Genomic DNA, 16773 nt, shown 5'->3' with positions numbered 1-16773 from the left:
CTCTGCCACCCTCACAGGAAAGAAGTTCCTCCTCATAGAATCCTAGAATGGTTAGAGTTGGAAGGGACCTTAAAGATCATCTAGTTCCAACTCCCCTGCCACGGGCAGGGACACCTCCACTAGAGCAGGTTGCTCAAAGCCCCATCCAGCCTGGCCTTAAACACTTCCAGGGATGGGGCATCCACAACTTCCCTGGGCAACCTGTTCCAGTGCTTCACCACCCTCACAATAAAGAATTTCTTCCTAATATCTAATCTAAATCTCCCCTCTTCCAACTTAAAACCATCACCCCTTGTCCTGTCACTGCATCTCCTGACAAAGAGTCCCTCTCCGGCTCTCCTGTTGGCTCCCTTCAGATTTTGGAAGGCTGTTCATGTTGAGATGGAACTTCCCATGTTCCAGTTTGTGCCTGTTTCCTCTTGTCCTGTCCCTGGGCACCACTGAAAAAAGACTGGCCCCATCCTCCTGACACCCACCCTTGAAGTATTTATAGGCCTTGATGAGATCCCCCCTCAGGCTTCTCTTCTCCAGACTCAAAAGACCCAAGAAGTCCCTCAGCCTTTCCTCATCAGAGAGATGCTCCAGGCCCCTCAGCATCTTTGTAGCCCTCTGCTGTCCCCTCTCCAGCAGTTCCCTGTCCTTCTTGAACTGGGGAGCCCAGAACTGGTCCCAGTGCTCCAGCTGGGGCCTCCCCAGGGCAGAGCAGAGGGGGAGGATGACCTCCCTCCACCTGCTGGTCACCCTCTTCCTGATGCCCCCCAGGATGCCATTGGCCTTCTTGGCCACAAGGCCCCATTGCTGGCTCATGGGCATCCTGGTGTCCACCAGGACTGACTCCCAGGTGTTTCTCCCCAGAGCTGCTCTCCAGTGGGTCCTGTGTTGTAGCTGCCCTTCTGGTTTTTTAACTGATTGTTAGTGAACATTTTTCCCAATAAAGGGAATGAAATGCTCTGATTTAAAAGAAAAAAAAAAAAGAGTAGAAAACACCCCTGGAAATGAGTGTGTTACATCTGAACGTAAAACCCTTTGATGAAGGTTTCTCTTGCAGGATTGGGACCAATTTTATTTTTAGGCGAAAGCTCACTAAAACTTACTTTCAATAAGAAAATTAATATACACATAGATCCTCACAACAAGATCTTCCCGCGTGTTGCAGACTGAAGAAATGGATCGAGGGGCCACTTAGTCGAATCCAAAAGCCTTACGTTTGCTTAAAGCCGATCTTTGGGATTCAGCCGAAGTCCTGAAATACCATTCCCAGCTGATCCATTTACGTGAGTTTGGAGCTTTGCTTATTACAATCAAGGACTTGATGTTATTTTGCGGCAGAACGATCGCGGGAGATAAAAAAAAAGGAGCTGCAGGTAGTAAAAGTCCATCCATTCAACATATTCATCAGTGACCTGGACGAGGGGACAGAGTGTATCCTCAGCAAATTTGCTGATGATACCAAGTTGGGTGGGGTGGCTGACACCCCGGAGGGCCGTGCTGCCATCCAGCGAGACCTGGACAGGCTGGAGAGCTGGGCAAGGAAGAACCTCATGAGGTTCAACAGGGAAAAGTGTAAGGTGCTACACCTGGGGAAGAAGAATGTCAGGCACCAATACAGGTTAGGGGTGGACCTGCTGGAGTCAAGTTCTGAAGAGAAAGATCTGGGGGTCCTGGTAGACAGCAAAATGACAATGAGCAAGCAGTGTGCTCTTGTGGCCAGGAAGGCCAACGGAATCCTGGGCTGCCTAGGGAAGAGTGTGGCTAGTAGGTCGAGGGAAGTCGTTCTCCCCCTCTACTCTGCACTGGTGAGGCCACAACTGGAGTATTGCATCCAGTTCTGGGCTCCCCAATTCAAGAGGGATAGGGAACTACTGGAGAGAGTCCAACATAGGGCAATAAGATGATTAGGGGTTTGGAGCATCTCCCTTATGAAGAAAGGCTGAGAGAGCTGGGACTCTTTAGCCTGGAGAAGAGAAGGCTGAGGGGAGACCTTATCAATGCTTATAAGTATCTGAAGGGTGGGTTGAAGGAGGAGGGAGCCAGACTCTTTTCAGTGGTTCCCAGTGAGAGGACGAGGGGCAACGGGCACAAGCTGGAACATAAGAGGTTCCACTCGAATATGAGAAAGAATTTCTTCACGGTGAGGGTGCCAGAGCCCTGGAACAGGCTGCCCAGGGAGGTGTGGAGTCCTCTTCTTTGGAGATTTTCAAGACCCACCTGGATGCAGCCCTGAGTAGCATTCTCTAAGCAATCCTGCTTCAGCAGGGGAGTTGGACTAGATGATCTATACGGTCCCTTCCAACTCTAAAAAAATTCAGTGAAATTCAGTGAAATTTTTAAATTAATAGCGCTCATTTCACAGCAAGGAGCGTTAACACGACTTGTCTTACTCGAAGGAACTAATTAGGTGTTTGAAACATTATAAAAGCATTTGTTACCCACCTAAGAGATATATGGGAACTGTAATTATCTTTTTTTTTTTTTTTTTTTATTTTTAACACGCTGATACCGGAATGTAACGTGATCTTCAGTCACTGGAAATTACATGTCGAAATGTCGAAGCCTCGGTTTTACAAGAAAGCGGATGACTTTAGTCAAGGTCTTTTATTTTTAGACTGTAATTTACGGCCAAGTTGGGTTTGCAAAAGAAACCCCCGAACGTAAAAGTGCCCGATTCAAGGATGTTTGGTGCTTTTTAGATGATTCCTGCGGTGCCGTAGCATCCTGTAGCGCGTTAACCCCTCGCTGGTAGGCAGGAAAAGTTCACGCTGGAACTGGCCAGCTGGTAGGCTGGAGAAGCTCACGCTGGACTTCGAGACGTTGGTGACGCTCATCTCACGTAACTTCACCCTGAGCGTGTGTCACTGGGGACAGGTCACTGGAGCTCGAGGGAGAAAGATGTGTTTTACAGCATCCATCTGACGTGTTCTAGACATCTCTTTTACAAAGCCAAGTGTAGGGTTGTGATGTTCGTAAGGAGCTTTTTTTTCTCTTTGCTAGCTGGAGGGTTCATGGTGTCACAGAAGACATCGCTGCCAGACGTGACATTGGCGGACGGCTTCTTTAAACAAAAAGGGGTAATTTTTCCTCACTACTCTTGATTACGTTGCCACGGGAGAAAAAGAAAAAGAAACCAGAAGTCACAGAAACCAGAAACAGTGGAGTCAGAGCAGATTTGATGGTTTGAAGGACCCGTATGGGTGTCTGTGATCACCTGGGTGCCAGAATTCCAGAAAACTGTGAGCAGGAGCTCTATGCCAGGAGAAAATCCAGGTATTTTTGTCCCGTGCCAGGAGAATATCCAGCTATTTCTGTCCCAAGCCAAGAGAACAACCAGGTATTTCTATCCTGGTTCACGATCTCGCGCTGCCCTATGTGCTCCTAGTGTTGCATTTGGAAGATGCTCTAGATGTGATAGCTGGAAAACGCACGTTATGTATAAGAAATTAAACATAAAAAGGCTTAATTTGCTCAGTGCTTTCCCGAGGTGCGTGGGGGGAACCCGCTGGCTGGCCAAGAACAGGGAAACTTCCCTCTCTGATTTTTTGCCTGGGCTGGGGGCAGCCTTGAGCTGCTCCTGTTCAGTGGTGCTCCCAACCTGGAAACCATTGAATTCCTAGAGCTCAGAGTGGGATTTGAGTTTATTAACTTTGAAAATATGTGTGAATACTGTGCTGCAGACACCCTCAGCCACTGCCAACCTGGGTGCTATTTCCAGTGGGAGCAGTTTTCTAGGAGTGGACTGGCCCATCACTGCAGGCCATGAGCTCGTTGGGTTCATCAGCTTGGGTGGTTCTACAGCTCCTGGTTTACAGAGAGAAGCGTCCTGGGAGATGGACGTCGCTTATCACCACTGAAATCTGATGGGAGATGAGCACTGAAGCTGCTGAGATTGCATTTGAAGATGAGCACGGTAGAGTCTAATCAAAGGATGGATTGGTTGGATGCTTCCCAGTGGCTGAGGCTGGGATGGGACGTGGCAAACGCAGATCTAAGAGGAACAGCAGCCTTGGGTCTCCTTGTGAATATTTTCCATGGCTCTCAGGAAGTGACTCAATGGCAGCGTGAGTGCTGAGGGCACCAGATAAACGTACGGTTTTCTTTTCTTTCTTACTAGTTAATGGGAAAAGACTTATGGAAGGGATGCTACAAACCTTTCCAGACTTGCATATATGTATGACCACAGGTACCACAGTCACAAAGTATTGAACCAGAGATCTGGCTGGAGTTTTCTTCTATCTCCTTTTGCTTCTCTCGCTTCTTTACTGCTATTTTGGGATTGGAAGGTAGGCTTGTTGCTTCTTTGCCGTTTAAAAAAGAGTTGTATACATTGAGATAGAGTGGCCGCTGGTCTTGTCATCCTGCAGGTAGGGAAGGAACCTTTCACATCATCCATGAGTCCAACCATCAACCTAACGCTGGCACCGGGGTTGTTTTCCGTAGAATCCTAGAATGGTTTGGGTTGGAAGGGGCCTTAAAGATCATCCAGTTCCAACCCCCTGCCCTGGGCAGGGACACCTCCCACCAGACCAGGTTGCTCAAAGCCCCATCCAGCCTGGCTTTGGACAACTCCAGGGATGGGGCAGCCACAGCTTCTCCTGCCATGACTTCTCAAATACGATGGATAGTGGTTTAGCAACTTGGCAATAGAGACATTAAGCTCCCGTCGTCTCTGCTGAGGGATGATCCGACCGTTTTCCCCGAGGAATGTTCACCCAAGCTTTGTGCAGTCAATCCTGGGAGGGCTGGAGCGATGGTGGAGCCTGGTGCTGAGAGGGCAGGGACCGTTCTTTGGTCTGAGGAGTCTCATTTTGAGGAATCGTTCCCCCAAGGAACGATAGTCTCCATTCCTTGGATTGGTGCCGAGCCTGTTGCAGCCCAGAGAACCGCAGCAGCGCTACGAAAAGTTCGACAATTAGTTGATTTGGTCTTAAATGATGTTTTTTCTGCAGCATGAAATGGACATTATTGCTGTTGTTCGCTTTTCAGAGGGCTTCTAGTAAAGCCGAGCGAGGCACACCACCCGTAATAAATCGGTTACAAAAGCAATTTTGCCTACTTCTGTTTGCAGATTGTCCATGAAATGACTGTTTTCATCCAATTTAAACCTTGCTTTACTGTTTAAGGATTGTGGTTTTCCTGGATAATCCCTCATTAATGATTCTGGGTCTGGATCTTTTCTCACCACTCGTTTTCTCCCACCCCTTCACCTCTGGGTGCTCCCGTTGCTGGGAAAATCTAGATGGGTCTTGCCCTGATGGGAGGAGGGTGTCCTGTTGTGTCCCTCTGGCCAGGGGATGCCACCTCCCAGTGTCTGGGCCGTCTGGAGACCACCAGGACTCGCCACTGGGAGCAACTGGTGGCTCAGTGATGGCAAACTGCTGGCCCAGTTGGGCAGAAGGAGAATCCTGGCTCTCAGCAAAGCCCAGTTTTCATCAGCTGGATGTTTACAGTCCCATATGCATCTCACTCCCTGTATCAGGGATGTGTTCTTTTATTAAATAGCCGTTTCTTTCCATCAATTTTTCCTTTTTTTCTGTTAAAATAAGAAAAGCAAAGAACCAGTACGCTGTATACCTTAAGAAGCGTTAAAATACAAGTCTTTTTTGTCGCGCTTGCGGCGTTCCCAGTGGGCCCCATTACCTGATTTAGGCTTTTTAAAATAAAAATAATAAAAAAAAAAACAACCTCTATAGACAAACAAGCCTCAAACTGAGGTTTGAGAAGTGATCATACCATCCAGGCTGCCAGCTGCTTAAATAAGATCCAAATGCATTCAAAAATGGGGTTTTTTTGGTTTTTGTTTTTGTTTTTTTTTTTTTAGGGAACGGGCCGTCAACACATCTCAAGCCGGGCTCCTTCAACTCACCGTGGGCAACCTGAAGCCGGAGGAGACCTACACCTTCCGAGTGGTGGCATACAACGAGTGGGGCCCGGGAGAGAGCTCGCAACCGGTCAAGGTGGCCACCCAGCCGGAGCGTGAGTGTGCCCAGCGTCGGGGCCGGGGAGGGAGGGATGGGGGGGCTTGGCAAGGGCGGCAGCGGGACCCGTAGCCACAAAGCGCGGCTTCGTGGTGCTCGTAGGGCTTTGGTTGGAGGTTTTCGTAGAGGTCCTCTTAAAAAAGATGCCCCAGTCCTTAAGGTTCGGTGAATAAAACCTTTCCCTGGGTTGGGCTATTTCTGGCAGAGCATCCATCCAGCTGCTCAACAGCTGCATTTTGGTACTGGCTGTCATGACTTTGATGCTCCGGCATCCCATTTTCTATTATGTGACAGCATGAGTGCCACCAAAAGCTATGGTATGATACAGAAGACGTTGGTTTTTTCACTAGGAAACAGAATAAACTTACTGAAAGCTACAAAAACTTCCCACTGGAGTAAACGTTTTGGCTTCTTGGTCTTTAAACTCAAATATTTTCTATTTGGCTTATTGGTGTTTAAAGCCAACTATTTTCTATTTGGGTTATTGGTGTTTAAAACCAAATCTTCTCATTTTGGCTTATTGGTGTTTGAAACCAAATCTTTTCTGTTAGTTACTGTTTTAGCGGTAAGCGTGTTTTATAAACCTTTGGAGGGTTTGTTTTGGAGCCGGTGGAACCTTTCGGAAGGTTTTACTGGAAGTATTTGCATGCGTCTCTTGTCCAGAAAGAAGAGAAATTTCTTCTGGTTGAGTTTGTTCCTATTGCAGTTTCTCTCGCTCGGAAGGGCCGTTACAGAGAGAGGATTGAGACATTATCGGAGCCCTTCTATGGCAAAATGGATTTTTTCGGAAGAATTGGCCCTAAAAATGGGACTGGGATCTAGTTGTGAGCACAGAGGTGTGGGCGCTGCGTCTCGTACTGGTGGGCACTGGAGTGCAGTGGTGAGCCGCAGGGGTGACGGTGGGATGCTGAGCTGCTTTTAAATAATAAGCCCCTGCCAGAATATGCTCCCATTCTATAATAAGGTGGAAAAATGGAACGCTCACCGAAGCACAGAAGCTGTTTTACGTCGTCACACATCGCCAGGGACAGAAATTTAACCGAAAGGCATTTATTTGTCTGAAACCCCCCCGTTGTGTGAAGATAACGGCCGCGCTGGGAGACCCTGAAAATGCCTTTTCTTGACTCGTTTGCCGCAGGTGACTCGTTGCTGGGAGCAGGTAGAGGAGGTGGGAAGGGTTCTCCACGAAGGGGTGGAGGGGGAAGAAGAGCTTGGAAGCAAATCCTGGGATAAGACGAGCCTCCGGAGGTGGCTTTTGAAGTGTTTAATTCCTTTCACAGCTAAGCCGGGCCCCAGGAAGGGTGTCTCTTAGGGACAGTGGGGGCATCCGCAACGTCCCCCGACCGGGCACGGGATGTTGTGAACAAGGGGAGAAGGGACCTTTCAACTTAGATTATTCTGTGGTTTTGTGTTTAGAGCTTTGTTTATCACAAACCATGAATTTTACTCCCCGTCATCGCTTCCCAAACCCCCAGGAGGAGCAATGTTAGTGAAATATCACCCGAAACATGTAATGCTATTTTTCTGGACGGCCTTGCCTTTTAGATACATCTTCAATTCCTGCTCTGAGATTGCAGCTGCCACGTGCCAACACAAGCAGGGCTGTATCCCAGCCCTTTTTCCGGGCAATAATTCATGAAAATCACTTTATGAATAAAATCTGAGTCTTTTCAAAGTAAGGCATTAAGTGACTACGCATCAGCATCATTTATCTATTAGTAATTTCTCTCTGCGTAGACACACACAAATGCGTATATATGCACTTCTGTATATGCTTGTATTTTATATATATTATATATATATATTTTTACAGAAGTAAAATAACATTTTAATCTAGAAAATGCCCTCACAAAGTCCCAGTGACAAGCAGGCACCGCTACCCCCTGCTGTTACCGTCTGAAGCTGCCACACCGCACAGGTACCGGCTCCGTAAACGTTGGGAATATCTCTCCTATTTTAATAACTTGAAGATTTCTCTTCAAGTGTCAAGTTTGAGCATGGAGAAAAATATTGCTTTCCATTTTCCTTTTGCCTTTTTTTTTTTTTTTTTTTTTTTATTCCTGTTGACCAAATTATCTTATCATTTTGAAAGCCGTCTCTCCTGCCCTGGGAGGCAGTCGGCTTCTCTGCGGCTGTCTTTTAGAACACGCTGTAACTATTGTACAATAAATTACACGGCTGCAGAGAAATTGAATTTCCACATTATTTGAAAATATCAGAAGTATTATGCAATCTGGCATTGTTAAAGAAGGGGAAAAAAAAAAAAAAAAAGAGCTGATGAAAAAGGACATCTGAAATTCATGTCTGTCGGTGCTGGTTTGTTAAAGTGCATACATTTGCTCAGTAATCAGTTTAAAAGATCAACGGAACAAGTTCCAGCTTTTTGAAATAATCATCCCGAATGTATGGGCTGGATTTATATGAAGGTTTTTGTCCCCAGATTAACATCCTCCCTCCTTCCCCCCCTTCTTTTTTTTTTTTTTTATTTTTCTTAGTAAACTACAACCCCTTTCTCTCTGCCTTTATGGTATATAATTTCACTACAGTATTATCAGTCGGGATTTAAATCCCTGCCTGCTTAAGCCATGTCTAATCTTTTCATACCGCGTGCGGAGACTTTGTGAGTTATTATTTTGGCTCCTCAAGATGCTGCTAAAGCAGCTGGGTTGGAGGGAATAAAGAAACGCGTCTTTTCCCGCGAGGAGGATTGAAATTGTCCGTCCGAGCTTTGAAAGCTCTTCCCCGCTGCGGGACCGGCTCACGTCTTTCTCCCAACCCTTCTGAATTCAGACCGGTTTCCTCATAAATCTTTGTCTCCGTGACGTGCGTCCGGTGTTGGAGAAGGAGGAGATGAATAGGAAGGTGTCTCAGTGTGCCCCAAAGAAACTCGACAGCATCACTCCAGCCTCATAAACTCGCCTTTTATCATCTCCGGAATCAAGTCAGTGAGCGCTGATGTCTCAACTTCTCCCTGAGGATCTTTAAGGGCTTTATAAGGAGTAATTAATTCCCGTATCCTCCTGAGGTAGGACAGTATTGCGGTACCTGCTTAGGAGAAGCCCAGCTGTGTACCCATATGTCTCCCCCCTCCTGTGCTATCCAAGAAATCTGTCCCCCCCCGTGGTGTCCCCCAAGGTGGGGAGCAGCCGGGAGGAGCCGTGCTCCTCACCCCAATGGCCTGAAAATGCAAATTCTCAAACAAATATAGAGTTTTGGGGTGGCTTTGTGTACTGAGTGGGGCATTTTGCAGCAGCTAGAGGGTCCCCTTCTTGCCTTGGGGGACTTTGGTCACCCAGATCCACCCCTGCCTAGATACTTCTGGAATTATTTTCAATTCCCCTTAGAGGCCGGAGCATCAAACCTCAGGAATTCAGTCCCTTACTCATTTCAGAGTTTCATTTATTTTTTTTTGTGATTACGGTGGGGGAGCATTTCTTTTCTTTCTTTTCTCATTTCATCACTGACTGGCTTCGGCGGAATTTTCTCGCGAAGACAAATAGCAGCAAAAACTGCCATCAGGACTGCATTAAAGCAGTCGCACCAGCAGTTACTCAACTGGGTTTGGTGGTGTTTTTTCTACAAGTTTCCCAGTGGAGGCAATATTCTTGGAAGTTACTGCACGGGAAACGTTAAAGAGACGCAGCCAAAATTTGAACCGCGGTCTCTTTTAACATACGTTTCTTCTGCAAGTGTCAAAAGCGCATAGAAAATTAAAAGGCCAGTAAAATTAATGCAATGAAATTGCAAGTTTGCTGCTTGTTAATCAAATCTTTGCTTATTTTATATATGCTTATTTTTATATTATGCTCAATCGCTTATCAATCAGCAAGTTTGCTGATGATACCAAACTGGGAGGGGTGGCTGACACCCCCGAGGGCCGCGCTGCCATCCAGCGAGACCTGGACAGGCTGGAGAGCTGGGCAAGGAAGAACCTCATGAAGTTCAACAGGGAAAAGTGTAGGGGCCTGCACCTGGGGAAGAAGAATGTCAGGCACCAATACAGGTTAGGGGTGGACCTGCTGGAGTCAAGTTCTGAAGAGAAAGATCTGGGGGTCCTGGTAGACAGCAAAATGCCAATGAGCAAGCAGTGTGCTCTTGTGGCCAGGAAGGCCAACGGAATCCTGGGCTGCGTAGGGAAGAGTGTGGCTACTGGGTCGAGGGAAGTCATTCTCCCCCTCTACTCTGCACTGGTGAGGCCACAACTGGAATACTGCATCCAGTTCTGGGCTCCCCAATTCAAGAGGGATAGGGAACTACTGGAAAGAGTCCAGCGAAGGGCAACAAAGATGATTAGGGGATTGGAGCATCTCCCTTATGAAGAAAGGCTGAGAGAGCTGGGACTCTTAAGTCTGGAGAAGAGAAGGCTGAGGGGAGACCTTATCAGTGCTTATAAGTATCTGAAGGGTGGGTTGAAGGAGGAGGGAGCCAGACTCTTTTCAGTGGTTGCCAGTGAGAGGACGAGGGGCAACGGGCACAAGCTGGAACATAGGAGGTTCCACTCAAATATGAGAAGAAACTTCTTCACGGTGAGGGTGCCAGAGCCCTGGAACAGGCTGCCCAGGGAGGGCGTGGAGTCCCCTTCTTTGGAGATTTTGAAGACCCGCCTGGATGCAGTCCTGAGTAACATGCTCTGACATGCTCTGGGCAATCCTGCTTCGGCAGGGGAGTTGGACTAGATGATCTTTATGGTCCCTTCCAACTCTAAAAATTCAGTGAAATTCAGTGAAATTCCACATGAAAAAGCAAGGGGAAGGGGGGGATGTCTTTAAAGCCCACTGAGATGACACAGGTACAGGTCTATCCGTGCTGCTTGAATATCCTTCATGGCAGAGATTGCCCTTTCCATCCTGTACTGATGGAACAAAAATTAATCTATTTTTAATAGACTTACAGTTGGTCCCATCTAATGAAGGGTTCACGGGCTCCATCAGGAGCCTTCTTTGCCTCAGTCGGGTGTCACAGTGATGAGGACGTGGTGCTCCTGCTCTCCATCCCTCAGTTTACAGCAACGTTATATATATTCTTTTCAATTGAAAAAATCATTTATATTATATTATTACTTTAAAAAGTCTCAATCTGAGCCTGCAGTCTCACCCTGCCAATTTTTTTACGTACAAAAAGATCCCCACAATAACGAATGGCCGCATCGGTTTTGGGCAGTGTCCTTTTTTTGCAAGATGCAGGATGTTTATGTATTTATATATATTTAATATATTTATCCATATACAAAAGAGCTGGGGCAGGCAGAAGGGTGAGCGTCTCCGGTGTAGTGCCTCGGTAGCGAATTTTTCTCCTCGCTTGATGAAAGGCTGAAGCCATCCTGAAAAATGTGTCCTGTGGAGTCATTAATATCCTCCTCATTTGTGTGTATCCTTCCATAATGGCTCGGGAAAATACACCCTGGGGTAACTTTATGCCCATCCTTGCATGGATCTTTAATTTTATGAGTAATTTATGTGGAGCATTGGCGGGGGGGGGGGCTGGTGGTGGGGAGGTTTTCAATGGCTTTAAACTTTAATGAAACGTAACTTCTTTGCCAAAAGTTGGGCAGACCGAAAGGAAAAGGTGGAGGTGTCTGTTTTCCTGTCCATCTTCGAGTCCTGCTTCTGGTTTCCCATCCATTTTGCCAATTTTTGGGGGTCTTTTTCTTGAGAGAGAAGAGTTGCTTCAATCTCAACTCTTGGAAGCTGCTCTCTTGTGCACTGGAAAATAGGAATTCAAATCCCCCGAAGGAATTTTGTCTTTTGTTTCCTGTGGATTTGTTTTGACGGCAGGTTTAATTTCAAAGAAAACAGAAATTAATTTTATTTGGGGGGGGAATCTGCGCCGTGTTCCCATGGGAAATGATTTCCCTGCTCCCGTTCCCAGCTCCCGTCCTCCTCTGCCGCGTCATTTAAACTGGAGTCAGGGCTGGTTCATAGAGACTTTCGCCATTGATAATTGAGATAAAAGATTGCCTCCTGCTGGTTTTCTCTTCAGGCTCTGGTTACCTTTAGTGCCATGGCCTTTTTTTTTCTTTCTATTTCCCCTTGAATTTCTAGTTTCTCTTGGGGAACACAATGCGGTCCTTTAAGGCAGCTTCACCGACCCCGTCTGCACTTACCTGCTGAATATTTGGTTCCCTGGGTGTCATGGGGAGGGGGATTAAGGCTTTTGTGAAGGCTGTTTGCAATAAGGAGATAGAAGGAGGCATCAAATAAGAGAAAAATGAAAATGTGTACTGCTTCCTAGAAACTTTGGAAAAAAAAATTTGCAAAGAGGAGGAGGTGAAAATACGGTGTTTGATTCCTGCACATCCTCATCTCTTCATTTCTGAAGACCAGGTTGGATGGGGCTTTGAGCAACCTGGTCTGGTGGGAGGTGTCCCTGCCCAGGGCAGGGGGGTTGGAACTCGATGGTCTTTAAGGTCCCTTCCAACCCAAACCATTCTGTGATTCTATGAAATGGGCACAACGGTGAAGACGTGGGAATCTTCATCCACTGAAGATGTCCTCCAAGCCCTTCTCTCTGAAATAGGAGAGCAGGTTCTGGCTCAACAAGAGCAGGAGAGTTTGTTATCGGCTTGGTCGACTAAGAGTTAAAGACCAAATTAAATCCAGAAAGTAAAAATGTTCATTTTCAAGTTGCCTTGGGGTCAATTTTAAAGCACCACAAATCGCTTGCTGTTCATCATTCATCTTAATTAACTGAAATAACGCAGTCAAATTCTTCTCTTTTGGGGTTTTTGTTTGGTTGATTATGTTTTTTTTTTCTGACTGGCTCTTCTGCCTCCTTTGAAAAGTGTCCGTCTCATTAGGAATTTGCATTGCTATATGAAATGTTATAATTAAAATTGAATTCAAATTACTTCGCATCCCCTTTATGAGACCTTCTTACGTCTTGGTGTCCTCAGTTGCACAGAGGAAGAGCCCCAGTAGAGGAGAAATAGATATTATTTCAGATGTGTGCATGGATGCAGATGTGTCCTGCTGCAGTTGTGAGTAGGCATCTCTGTGGCTTCACACTTAGGGCAGAAGTGCTGGTACATCCAATGCGGGGCAAATCAGTGCCAGGCTCAGGAGTTGTTTTCCTGTAGATGGAGGTGAGATCTGGGGAAGAACTTCTTTGCTGTGAAGGTGGTGAGACCCTGGCCCAGGTTGCCCAGAGAAGCTGTGGCTGCCCCATCCCTGGAGGGGCTCAAGGCCAGGTTGGATGGGGCTTGGAGCAACCTGGTCTGGTGGGAGGTGTCCCTGCCCAGGGCAGGACGTCAGTACTAGATGACCTTGAAGATCCCTTCCAACCCAAACCATTCTATGATTCTTTCATCACCATTTTCACTGGACTCTTTAAGTATAGATTGAGTACAGCAAGAGCACGGCAAAGACCAGAGGTTTGGACTTTGGGTTTGGGGTTCACAGGGAATTTTTTGATGTTGAAATCTCTTGTATTTTAAAGTGCAGTGAAAACAATTCTTGATTCAGAGTATCACAGAATGATATGGGGCTGGAAGGGACCTCTGGAGATCATCTAGTCCAACCCCCTGCCAAAACAGGTCCACCCAGAGCAGGTTGCACAGGAACGTGTCCTGGCAGGGTTTGAATGTCTCCAGAGATGGAATTGCTTTCCTTGTTTTTTGCTTTAATGAAACAATGTCTTTCATTCTCTCATCCGGTATGTAAAAATAGTGAAAAACTTACACCAAAATCAGTGCGAGTAATTTCCAAGTTATTTAGAATAGAACTATTTTAGTTTGAAAACATCATTACTGGCAGTTTCAGCATTACGGAATTACTTTGCTTCCTTTTTCTCACTAAGCAAAAATTGTCACTGTTTGGTTTTGGGGGTTTTTGGGTTTTTTTCCTCCAAATGTTTTGATGTCTGTGAGCACCGTGTTTATTGGAAATAATCTTGCTTCAGTGAAAATACTCCAAATGCTCTAAAATGAGAAGAGGGGTTTTCCATTTCTGTGGTTGGTCTGCGCCGCGCGCTCCTTCCTTCCGGTGCTTCCTGGAGGTGGTTGATGTGAAGAATTGGGTGCTTGTCACCTAATCGTTGCTTTTTTGTTTTGTTTTTATAAATAATAAGCTTTGGCGGTTAGAAGGGTGTTGTAATTCTGCTCCAGGTTTGCTGAGCTGCAGAGGCACCAAGTGAAACACTTGGCTTTGACTGACTCGCCGCGAAGGAGCCGAAAATTAAAGCCACTTTTATCTGAAAAAAAAAAAAAAATAATCAAAATGCAGAACAGATGAGTGTATCTTAATCAACTATGCAAATCAAGGCATTGCATCATTTGCATGAAATCTCCATTTTTTTCGGTCCATGATGCAGACAGTGAGGCAGAAGCGCAGTGGTTCTGCCTGGATACCCCTCGACCAGGTGTAGGACAGGTGGACAGCCCCTGGCACCCCTTACCCTGATGAAGATGTCCACCTTGCCAGTACAAAACACGTTGCAGTTGGAAGCTCTTCTGCACTAGGGTCCGTTTCCTTCATCCTTATGTCCCTCAAGGGAGTGTTATGATGCCACAGTCCCCGGGCAGCATGGCCGTCCTTCCCCCTCGCTGCTGGTGGGACACACACCACCCTGTGTGTCCCCTGGCTGTGTGTCCCCAGCCCGACTGGGCAGTTGGCTTTGGCTCTGGCACATCTGTCCCTGGACAATAGTCGCTTTGCTGAGATTTATCCAAAAAACTCTGCTTTCCCTACAGCTTTCCAAAAACACTAGTAATTGGGGCAGTGGTAATGCGCTGGAAATGAAATGAACTTCATCAAGCTTGATTTGGGCACCAGGATTTGGGCACCAGGCCTGCTCAGTGCCTCCAGCTGATCTGATGCCACCACATTTTACTGAATGATAGAATGGTCTAGGTTGGAAGGGACCTTTGAGATCATCGAGTCCAACCATCAACCTAACACTGCCAAAACCACCACTAAGCCATGTCCCTCAGGACCACATCTGCATGGCTTTTAAATACCTCCAGGGATGGTCACTCCACCACTGCCCTGGCTGAATGGTGGTGCAAAGCTCTTCTCAACCCTTTTCATCAGAAACAAAGCTATTTCTGTGGGGAGACAGGTTCTATTTGTAGGACAGACGTTGTCTAGAGACCTAGATGATAGGTTCTTTGTGCTATGAGGCCATTTGTGCTATGATTTCTACAAATGTAATGGAGGGACTAGACCTGAGACAGAAGATAGAGCCTTAATCTTCTGCAGTTGACCAAAGGATGTGCTCCAGCCTACTACTATTCCTGGGAAGGGCCAAATCATTCAAACATTTCGGGTAGGTCCTTTGGTCCATGTTGGTTGTCTCTGTGGGACATCAGAACCCATTGCTTTGTCACAGAGGTGTCACAGAGCTCCCATCAGGGACGTGGGTGCTGCCATCACTGGAGGTGCTCAGCCTGTTCCTCACCAGTTCCTCTTCAGGAGCACAGCACCATGAGAGGGAGAAGGTCGAAGAGAAAATGTCCTGTAAAACAGGCTGCTGCTGAGCGTTTCTAAAATAGCTTTGGATGTAGGGATTGAAATTCTGTCTCGGTTCCGTTTGACGTGCATTCATCTTTGTTTTAGCTGGGCCCTTCTCCCTACCCCAGAAATCTTGCAGTATAAATAGGTAAGATAAAGAATGGGTAGGAGATACATTATTATGCCATTTTACGGGAAGGAAACTGAAGCATAAAAGCATTAAATTATTTATCCAAGCTCCCTCTGGAAGCCTGAGCCAGGGTTGCTGGAACCTGTCTTTCTGCGCGCTGTTTCTTAAAAGAAAAGGTTGAATTCCTGTCCCTCTGGAAGTCAGTAGTTGTTTTTTAGTTTGGACGCTATCATTTCACCGAAGAGCACAGCGGGGCCTCCAGCCCGAAACCCTCTTCCCTTCAGAAGGGTTTCCTTCCATTTTTTCAGACCTCAAACAAACGCAGGGCATGTTTGGCCAGCCAGAAGCAGATGGATTTTGTAAGAAAAGCTTGTTTTAGAAATTAATTTATCTCGTTGACTGCAGACTGTTTTTTTTAGTGTCTGTGTTTGCGCCCCGTATTTGCTTTCAAATACCTTATTGACGTTAGCGAAATCTTAATAAATTTTGATCCGCGGAGAGATTTTCTCCCCAGTGCAAACTGTTCCAACAGACGACTTCTTCTTCCATCCACAAATTGCGTTTTTCCTCCCAAAACCACACCCCGTCGGTATCTTGTAATAATTAATAGTAGGAAACCGTATAAAATAGTGTGTTCTTTCGGGAGTAAGCGGCTGGTTACAGGGGTTCAGTTCCTAGAACTGTGCACTGGGATAGATGCTGAGGTGTTTGAAATTCAGGCAAAATAAGTGTGGGAGTGGAAATGCTGGGTACTGAAGATACTTTTTAAAGTTTCTTTATTAATTAAGAGCCCATCTAGGTGTTGGGCTGCTTCTGCTGTCGCTGTCATACCCATTTTTGGCCAAATTTTTCTTTGGCAAGAAGATAACGCCATACTCCCACCTGCCTCTTGTTCCAGTCTTTCTAAAGTTTGTATTGTGTTGTAGCCCACTGTCACATTTGGGGTCTCTGGTGATGCTCAGGTCCCCATCCTCCCCCCAAGTCCCTGCCTGTCCCCAGCAGGAGGGTGGAGGAGAATGCGTTTCCCAACCTCCTCCAGTAGAGGCAGCTCCAAGGAGGCACTTTCCCATCACTGCAGAGTTTGGAGCTGAACCACCTCCATTGCATCACTTGGTGGTACCATCCCTGGTCCCACGTTCCTTAGCAAATCAAAGAGTATTGGCCACCTGTGCCCAGATGGCCAAGAGGGCCAACAGCATCCTGGCCTGTATCAGGGAACTGGTGT

At 46.6% G+C, this 16773-nt stretch overlaps 1 protein-coding gene across 1 annotated transcript in view; it reads left to right on the top strand.

The window, feature by feature from the left end:
* LOC141476887 (netrin receptor DCC) overlaps positions 1–16773 on the top strand; it is a 579965-nt gene that overhangs the window by 411311 nt on the left and 151881 nt on the right. Inside the window, exon 9 of the mRNA XM_074165768.1 lies at positions 5816–5970. Coding sequence (XP_074021869.1) covers positions 5816–5970 — 155 coding nt within the window. The remainder of the gene's footprint in view (positions 1–5815; positions 5971–16773) is intronic.

This window comes from Numenius arquata, chromosome Z, assembly GCF_964106895.1.
Source record: "Numenius arquata chromosome Z, bNumArq3.hap1.1, whole genome shotgun sequence".
Classification (NCBI taxonomy): domain Eukaryota; kingdom Metazoa; phylum Chordata; class Aves; order Charadriiformes; family Scolopacidae; genus Numenius; species Numenius arquata.
This window is presented reverse-complemented; position numbering and strand designations above follow the sequence as displayed.